Source organism: Gracilinanus agilis, chromosome 4 (genome assembly GCF_016433145.1).
Source record: "Gracilinanus agilis isolate LMUSP501 chromosome 4, AgileGrace, whole genome shotgun sequence".
Lineage (NCBI taxonomy): Eukaryota > Metazoa > Chordata > Mammalia > Didelphimorphia > Didelphidae > Gracilinanus > Gracilinanus agilis.
Window position 1 is genome coordinate 42,836,368 of NC_058133.1, and position 10,090 is coordinate 42,846,457.

Here is a 10,090-nt window from a genome sequence, read left to right on the forward strand (position 1 = left end):
CTCCATAACTCTAGGTTTCACATCACCAACTGCCTATTCTATTTCACTCATATTTATTCATATTCAGGGCTTCCAAACTCAACCTGTCCAAAACAAAACTCATCTTTCCAATTACTGTCCAGGGCACCACAATTCTCCCAGTCACCAAAGCTGGCAATCTAAGTGCCATCTTCAACCCTTCACTTGCACTCATTTGTTGTCAAATCTCACTTCTACCTTCACAACATCTCTATTCTACATCCCATTCTCTTGGCTCACAGTAACCACCTTAATACAAGGCTTTCTCATCACTTCTTGCCTAGACTATTACAACAGTCTTCTAATAGGACTCCCTGTTTCAAATTTCTAAGTCTCTCCCTCTCCTGAATTCATTCTCCATTCAGCTGCCAGAGATTATCCCAACAGGAAGGACTGATTCTATCACATCTCCATTCAATAAATAAACACTGATGGCTACCTATACTTTGACCCTCCAGAATAAAGTACAAAGACCCTTGTTTGGCATTTTAAGGGCTCTTCATAATCAGACTCTTTCCTACCTTCCCAGTCTTATATTTTATGCTGGTTCAAACACTGTACAGTATAAATGGGTTTATTAACTGATCCTTACACAGAACACACTATCTCCCAGGTCTCTGCTTTGGTATCCCCCATGTCTCTCCCTCCTTGCAGCCTCCTTTTAACTTCTCTGGCTTCCTTCAAGATTCAGCTCAAATTCCACTTTCTATAGTAAGCCTTTCCCAAACTCCCCTGCTGCTAGTGCCTTCCCTCTAAGATTAGCTTCCATTTGCTCTGTATAAATCCTGAAAGCAGTAGATGAAGCATTTTTTAAGCACTATGTGTCAACTATTAAGCAGTATATCAAGTGCTAGAAATTTCAGATATAAGAAAAGGGGTGGGTGGGAGGGAGGGAGGGAGGGAGAGAGAGAGAGAGAGAGAGAGAGAGAGAGAGAGAGAGAGAGAGAGAGAAGTAGATGGAGAGAGAGGGAAAGAGGGAAAATGAGAGGGAGAGAACGAAGAATGTCTCTACCCTCAAGAAGTTTGCATTCTTATTAGGGGAAAGCAGCATAAAAACTCAAATGGGGAGTTAGCAAGTAGTAAAAAAAAAAAAAAAAGTCTGTAGCTGAGCCTAGAGAGAAATAAGGGTGAAAGGCCTAGGTCTGGAACAAAAGCTAACTTATCAAAGGAAGATAACACAAGGAGAGGCACCTTTAGGAAATAGAGGAGAGGAAATGATAGAGATGATGCTGGAGAGGAGATGAAAAAGTCCTGAGTAAAGAGTGGAGCTGGAAGAAATAAGCATACCCAGTTATTTCTCTCTCTACTATATCTCTTCTATATAAGTATTTTGAGAGCAGGAAGAATGTTTTTGTCTGTTTATATTTTCAAAATTTCATGTTAGCAGTCACATTTAACAAATGCTTAAATTAATTGTCCATTATCGTGCCAGGTACTTTGCAGACAGAAGGGGGATATAATCATAAAAGCCTTTCTGATAGAATTGCATAGTTGTAATCTTTAAGACCATGGTGTCAATCTCAAATAGAAATGAGGCCACTAGCACATAAAGTATTCCTTGTGTGGGGCCTTAGAAAGCCACATGACAACATTAATCCATGTTATATTGTACTTTTATTCATTTTATTAAACACTTCCCAATTACATTTTAGTCTGGTTCCCTGGGGCATGTGTTCAACCTCTACTTTAAGGAATCAGGGTGAACAGAAGTAGTCTCAGAAGCTGGAAATGGGCAGAAATTCCCCATTTTCAAGATGAGAAGAAAATCAGATCTGGGAAACTATGGGCTGGATAACTTGACACTGTTCTTTGAAAAGATTCTGCATTACAAAACAGATGGTTTTTAAGCACTTAAAATAAAGAAGATAGTCACAAAAAGGCAGAATGGGTTAAAAGAAAAGTCATGTCAAAAAAACGGGAAAGAACTTGTTTGTACAAAAATATTTATAGTTGTTCTTTTTGTGGTGGCAAAGAACTGGAAACTAAAGGGATGTCCCTCAACTATGAAATGGTGAACAAATTGTGGTATATGATGATGATGGAATACTATTATGCTATAAGGAATGATGAACAGGATGATTTCAGAAAGAGCTGGAAAGACCTACATGAACTGATGCAGAGTGGAATAAGCAGAACCAGGAAAACACAGTAATTGCAATATTGTGGAACAGTCAAATGTGATAGATTTTGCTTCTAACAGCAACACAATGATCCAGGACAATTCTGAGGGACTTATGAAAAAAGAATGCTATAGACCTCCAGAGAAAGAACTTTGGGACTAGGATGTATATGAAAACACATGATTTATCACTTCTTTATTTGGGTATGTGTTTAGGGGTTTTGGTTTTATAAAATTATTCCCTTACAAAAATAAATAACATGGAAATATGTTTTGCATGATAATATATGTATAACCCAGATTGAATTGTTTGTCAGCTCCAGGAGCAGGGAGGGAAGGAGACAATATGGATCATATAACTTTGAAAAACTTATGTGGAAATTTGTTATTAAAATTTAGAAAAAAAATTTTTTAAGATATGTCAAAACAAATTCAATTCTCCTGATGAAATCAAAGGAATTGACTATCAGGTTATTTGCATTTCAGCAAAGATTATGGTCATCTGTCTTACTCTTTGGACATGATCATAGTGAATCACAAAAGCAAATAACACAAGAGGAAAGATTAGTGGCCTGTCATTCTGGTAGAAGGGCTCTAGTCTAGGATTCTGGCCTTTCACTTTTCTACTTGTCATTTTTATCCATTATTTGGATGAAAACACAGAAAGGAAATCTGAAAATGAAACAAAACTAGAAGTGCTATTTAATACTTAGTTGACAAAAATGAGGATTCAAAAAGATTTTGATAAAATGGAAAGATAAGCCCTAAGTAATAGATTATAGTTAATGAGACCAAATGTAAATCCCTGCACTTAGATTCTTCTACAAAGAACAGAACTAGGGACACCTGAAAGAGTAATTTTTAGACAAACTCAATATGAGCCAATAATGTAACAGGATTGCTAAAAACACTAATGCAATTCTAGATTCCATGAACAGAATAGTATTCAGTGCTAAAGAGGCATTAGCTTTCTCTAACCTTTCCTGGTTAGACCATATTTATACTTTGTTCAATTCTGGGCACCAAATGCTAAGATACTAACACATTAAGGTATTTCTGAAGATGGTAGTTGGGGGTCCGAAAATCATACTGAATGATGAATGGCTCAAATAATAGGGAATGTTGACAGTGCAAAGCAAAGGTGCGGAGCAGCTATATTAGTGGCCTTCAAATATCTGAGGGCATCATATGTTTTAGAAGACTAAGTATTGTTTATGTGGTTTCCAAAGGTTGAACTAGAACCAATGAGAGAGTAAAAGGAGAGCACAATTCAATACAGAGAGTTTTCTAATAATCTACACCACCCAGACGTATAATGGGGTACCTTGTGAGATAGTTCCTAATAACTAGGTGAGACAAGATCCTAATAACTGGAAATATCCAAGTAGACGCTAGCTAAAACTTATCCAAGATGCTATGCTAGAGAGGTAATTTTTACATTAAGAGATTATACTTGATGGGGCAGCTAAGTAGCTAGTGGATAAAGAGCCAGGCCTGGAGATGGAAGGACATGGGTTCAAATCCAGCTTCCTACATTTTCTAGATGTGTAATGCTGAGTAAGTCACTTAAAGCCATTTGCCCTTCTCTCTTAGAGTTCTGTACTAAGAGAAAAAAAATTTAAAAGGTTAGGAAAAAAAGAGGTTATGCTAGATGCCTTATATTGTTTCTTGCTCATAGTAGCAACATCATTTTCACAATTCCCTTATAGTTCTAGGGTTGTGTAAATTTTAAGAAAACAAACTGCTTTTCAAATCTTTGATTCTCACATATGATTTTTTTGTTTGAAAAACCTAACCACTGATTATGTAGCTCAAACATTAATTTTCAAAATGGAACTATAGCTGTGATCAAGTTTGACGAGTGACACTATGCCACTAGGCCTTTCAATTGAAATACATCTGAAATCAAACAGTATTCAGGTACTGGCACATGATGTCCCTTCTTATAAAATGGGGAAAGCAATGAAAAGTTTATTAGAAGGAAGCATTTCTCCAAAGGAGTTTTCCTTATGTCAGAATGAAATAAAGGGCTTCATCAGTTCTTAAAAGGTAATTTTTATACTTGGAGAAAAACATGAACTCTTGCCCTATAATTGGGAGAAGTACTTTTAGTGCTCTCAACATGGAACTGAATCATGTCCTTTATACATTTATATTAAAAAAAGGTAACTACGTCACTAATAGAACTTTTTCGTTACATTGACTTTCATGAAAGGAATGGATTTTCCTAGTGCAATGTCTAATGCTTATAATAAAGGCACATTAGCGACTGGCACCACACAATTTAAAAAAAACTTGCAGTAAACAAAATTTTAGTAGATGTATTAATATCAGCTCAAAAAAGGCCTGAGGTTCCACATTTGCAGATTTCTTCAAGGACAATAATTTAATAAAGCTTAAAGCATTTAAAGATTTCAAGTAAAACACAAGCTGAAAGGTAATGTATTTCCTGAGCTAAGTCTGTGGCAGACTGAAATTATGTCCTTCAATTTTTTTACTTGAAGGCTCTCATGTCCAATACTGGAAGAACTTCTGAGGAGTGTTCGTTTTTATCTCTGGCTACTACTCACAATGGAACTGACAAATATCCTATCTTTCTAAAAAAATCTCTACATAAATGACGACTTCATAACATTTCCTGAACAGTAAGACAGTATCATAATAAATAGGCCCACTTTACAGAGAACTATTAAGTCATATAGCGTGGTAGAGGAAGCCAATTATAGTTAGCCTCTTCCTACTTTAAAACCACTCTAGAAACAACACTCAACTCAAAAAAACTACTAAAGATCTTACCTTCTTCAGGCAAGAAATGAAAATTAAATGACCAAAAGGCTTTAAAAGAATGCATGCCCTTTGATCCAGCAATACCACTACTAGGTTTGTATCCCAAAGAATTTTTTTTTTTAATGGGAAAGGATCTGTTTGTAGAAAAATATTTATAACTGAGCTTTTTGTGGTGGTAAAAAATTGGAAACTATGGGGATGTCCCTTGATTGGAGAATGGCTGAACAAATTGTGGTATATGATGGTGATGGAATACTATTATGCTGTAGGGAATGATGAACAAGATGATTTCAGAAAGAGATGGAAAGACCTACATGAACTGATGCAGAGTGAAATAAGCAGAACCAGGAGAACATTATACACCGTAACTGTAATATTGTGCAATGTAGTGAACTTCTCTACTAGCAGCAATGCAATGATCCAGGACAGCTCTGAGAGACTTATGAGAAAGAACACTTTCCACATCCAGAGAAAGAACTGTGGGAATAGAAAACCAGAAGAGAACATTTGATTTATCATTTGTTTATGTGGGTTTATGATTTAGGGTTTTGGTTTTAAAGATTACTTTATTACAAAAATGAATAATATGGAAAGAAGTTTTGAGTGATAATATATGTATAACCCTTGTCAACTCCAGGAGGAAGGAGGGAAGGGGGGAGGGAGACAACAGGGATGGGAAGGGAAGGGGAAAGAAGGAACAAAGGAAGAAAATAAGTTAAAAGTTGAGTAACTATTCCTCTACTGTGTTTTATAAACACTCCAGAGTTTCCAGTCTGTATATGACACAATGAGGTTCTCCATTTTAATTATGCATAAATAAACCTTGCAAATACTTTTTGTTCATTAAAGGTGAATGAGGTAAATTAATAATAATAATAGATTATATTTGTAAAGCACTTTGAAAATTTTTAAAACACTCTGCATATGGTATCTCCTTTGATCCTCAAAACAATCCTTAAAAAGTAAATGCTGTTAGGATCCCAATTACACAGAGGCTGTAGCTGCAGCTGAGAGTGTTTAACCAGCCCAGAGTCACACAGATAATATCTGAAGCAAGATTGAGACTCAGGTTCTTCATGGCTCCAGTTTCAAAATTCTCCACTAAGCCAAGCTGCCTCCTATAAATTATAAAAATAAAATTATATTTAACCAACAGCATTTAATAGACACTATTCTAGGGACAGAGAGATAAAACTGAAACAGTGGCTGCCCTCAAGGAGCTTTCAATCTCTGGAGAGTAGGCAATATGCACAAATATGGATATATCAAATAGGAGTTAATTTTAGGATCAAAATTCTAGTGGCTGAAAGATTGTGGGGGAGAGATGTCTAGGAAAGATAGAAAGTGGAGTTTCAGCTAAGCCTTAAAAGAAACGAAAGACTCTAAGAGGCATAGAGAAGTAAGAAGGGGGTGTATTACAAGAATGAGAAGCAACATGGAACCAGCTAGGTCAGGGGTCGGCAACCTTTTTGGCCGTGAGAGCCATAAACATCACATTTTTTAAAATGTAATTTCGTGAGAGCTGTACAGTGCTCACAGTGCGCGTTCCTATAACAGTACGCGCTCCTGTAACAGCGCCTGAAAAAAAATTGACTTTATGGCTCCTGCAGAAAGAGCCATATCTGGCCCTCAAAATAGCCAGATACGGCTCGAGAGCCATACGTTACCCACCTCTAAGTTAGGTGGTTCAGTGGATTGGGAGCCAAGCCTAGAGATAGGAGGACTTGAGTTCAAATTTCACTTCAGACACTTCCTAGCTGGGTGACCTTGGGCAAGTCACTTAACCCCTTGCCCAGCCCTTACTACTCTTCTGCCTTGGAACCAATACACAGTATCCATTCCAAGACAGAAGGTAAGGGTTTAAAAAAAAAAAAAAGAATGAGAAGTAACAAAGACACAAACAAGAGACAAGTAACTGCCTACAAGGAATAGTAAGGTCAGTTTGAACCAGTGTGTATGAAGAATAATACTGATGAAAAGGTAGGTGAGACCAGGCTGTGGAAGACTGTTAAGTACCAAAGAGTTTATATTTGACCCTAGAGGTAATAGGGAACTGGAACTACTAGTGCTTACTAAATAGGAGAGTGACATAAGTCACTTTGGCAACTGAAAGATGTATTAGAGGAGGAAGAAACTTCTGGTAAGGAAACCAAAGAAAGGGAAATGACAATAGTCTAGGCAGAAGGAATAAGGGCTTGAACTAGGGGGTAGTGGGGTATGTGAGCAGAGAAACAATGAATGTGAGATGTGCAGATAGAAAAGCCATTATGTGGTAACTGAGTACTGTATATTTAGGATGAAGGAGGATAAGGAGTTGAGGATTACATTGAGACTCTGAGCATAGGTGACAATTAAACTGATTTAACCCAAAACTATGAAAATAAATATTTTCTCTTACAACACTAATAAATACTGATCAATACTACATACTGATGAAAATAAAATTAAATTATAACAATGTCCCTATCAACTGCATTCATATACAAGTTCTAGGAAGAACAAAGAAATCTGTTTCAGTTCTTTTTGTAGTTTCTAAGTGTACCTCTTGTCACTCATATACACTAGTCTTTAATGTTCCGTATTACAATGCTCTTTAAAACCTGTAAATATCTACAAAATGTTCTTCAAAACTGGATATGCTCATATATTGGCTTAATTCAATTCAATTCTTAAAGGCTTGTTATTTACAAAGAACTATATTTGGGACTGGAAATATAAAAACAAATTGCTCTTGTCTTCAAGAACCTTATATCCTGAGAGAATTATTAAAATTCAAATGAGTAAGTTTTTCATTCTAACACTGTAATGTTAGCTTAAATGTAATAGGACAATAGACAGAAATGAAAGGCAGCTTAGCATGGTGGATAGAAATCAAGGGTAGAAGCTAGGAAGACCTTGGAATCAAGTCTCTCTTTTAATATATCAAGTCAGTGAACCTTCCTAAAACCCAAAGTGGCAGAGAAGATGCTGGCCAAAGGGATTTTCTTCACTCAAGTCAATGAAATTACAAGTTTAGTCCCTATTCCTAAATATGTATCTTTCTTGTTATTTTTTAACAGTTCCCATTTAGTTCTTTATCCCAAGTGATATAATGTTTCCCAATCCTTTTTTTAAAGAGTACACTTTTGGGGACAGCTGGGTAGCTCAGTGGATTGAGAGTCAAGCCTAGAGACTGGAAGTCCTAGGTCCAAATCCGGCTTCAGACACTTCCCAGCTATGTGACCCTGGGCAAGTTACTTGACCCCCATTGCCCACCCTTGCCACTCTTCCACCTAGGAGCCAATACACAGAAGTTAAGGATTTAAAAAAATAAAGAGTACACTTTAAAGTAGTTAGCATAAAGCTAAAGAAACTTCACAAAGATTTTTCTCTACCAAAACCAATGTCATGGCTTTTAAAATATAAAATATTGTTGTAAATTCAACTCTAAACCTATCCTTTTTTCCTGGACACACTTTTTATTTTTATTTTAATAACAAATTTCCACCTAAGTTTTCCAAAGTTATAAGATCCAAATTATCTCCCTCCTTTCTTCCCTCTCCCTTCTGGAGCTGGCAAGCAATTCAACTTGGGTTATGCATGTATTATCATGCAAAGCATATTTCCATATTATTTATTTTTGTAAGCAAATATTATAAAACTCCAAAATATATACACCCAAATAAACGAGTGACAAATCATGTTTTCATCTGCATTCCTAGTCCAACAGTTCTTTCTCCAGAGGTGGAAGCACTCTTTTTCTTAAGTCCCTCAGAATTGTCCTGGATCATTTTATTGCTGTTAGTAGCAAAGTTTATCACATTTGATTGTTCCACAATATTGCCTTTACTGTGTATCTTAAGCCTATTTTTAGTTTCTCTAAAGTATCTCCCCAAATGAAAAACACTCCAGCCAACATATTTCTATCCTTTCATCACAGTCCATTCAAAGCCCCATGCTTACTTCAAACCCAATTCTGGTCCTGATTCTCTCTACTTTTACACCTAGCCACTCCTGAGTACCTCAGTCCTTTGATTTTATGGACAGTCTTCCCACATTAGAATGTAAGCTCCATGAAGGTAAGGGATTCTTTTTGCTTGTATTTTCATTCCCAGAGTTTAATGCAGTGCCTGGTACGGTTTAACAATATCTATCCTCATTCTCTTAAATTCTAAATCACCAATACCAATGCTTGTTTGAATTTCCAAGTATCACGATTCAATTGAGTAAGTCACTTTGGAGGCATAACCTTCCTTTCCTTTCTAAAACCCGTAGAAACACTCCATTTGTCCAGGTTCACTAAGGTCTCCATCTCACCAGGTCTCCATCTCACTAGAAGTCCAGGTTCGCTAGAGTTCCCATCTCACTAGAAAGCCACTTGTATATATCTCAATCCCTGGCCCAAAGTCTCTGGGCATTCGTTCCGGATCCGCAGTATTTCGGATTCCCTCTCCCCCACAACCCTCTATAGCACCCTGGGCATCCTCAGTCAGCTCCCGGATTCCCAGCAGCCAGCCCCGGAGTGAAACTGACCAGTGTCAATTTCCCCGGCTCCCCTACCTCCCACCCCAGACCCAGCGTGAAACTGAGCAGGTTAATTTTCCCCATTCACCAGGTACCCCTTTCCCTGGAAGCCCCGGTCCCTTCCATCCTTCCATCAGGCACTGCCCCTTTGCCATGCCCAAAACTCCGTGTCCCTGTCTCCCTGCAGAAGGATTCCAGCCGAGGGCATTAACCTCCCGCGGCGGTACCCGCACCTCGAACCAGAGCCGGGATCTCTGTCCCCACCCCCCTGGTGACAGAAGACATCCCCCGCTCCAGCTTCGGGAGCGCCCCCTCCCCTCACCTAGCTTGGAGCGGGACTCCTCCAGCTTCTGGATCTGGTTCTCCAGAAAGAGCATCGCCACAGCGAAGGCCACCACCGCCAGCAGCTGCAACTTGGGCGGCATCATAATCCTGAGGAGCCCCATGAAACCCGCCGCCGCCGCCGCTGCTCGGGATCACGACATACCGCGGGGGGCGGGGAGCAAGGCCCCGGGGGCCAGCGGGGCGCTGGGCGCCAGGGAGGAGCAAGCTGGAGCTCCGAGGTCGGCAGAGCGGGAGCGGGAGCGGGTGAGCAGGAGCGGAGCGCCGCAGCAGCAACAGCAGCAGCCTCCGACCTCCCTTCTTCCTTCCTTCCTTCCCTCC

The 10,090-nt window shown here is 38.7% G+C and overlaps 1 protein-coding gene across 1 annotated transcript in view; it reads right to left on the bottom strand.

Moving 5' to 3' along the window:
- Positions 1 to 10,071, bottom strand: part of HS2ST1 (heparan sulfate 2-O-sulfotransferase 1) — a 201,630-nt gene extending 191,559 nt beyond the window's left edge. The window contains exon 1 of the mRNA XM_044674390.1: positions 9,750 to 10,071. Coding sequence (XP_044530325.1) covers positions 9,750 to 9,873 — 124 coding nt within the window. The 5' untranslated portion in view covers positions 9,874 to 10,071. The remainder of the gene's footprint in view (positions 1 to 9,749) is intronic.
- Positions 10,072 to 10,090: the final 19 nt, after the last annotated feature.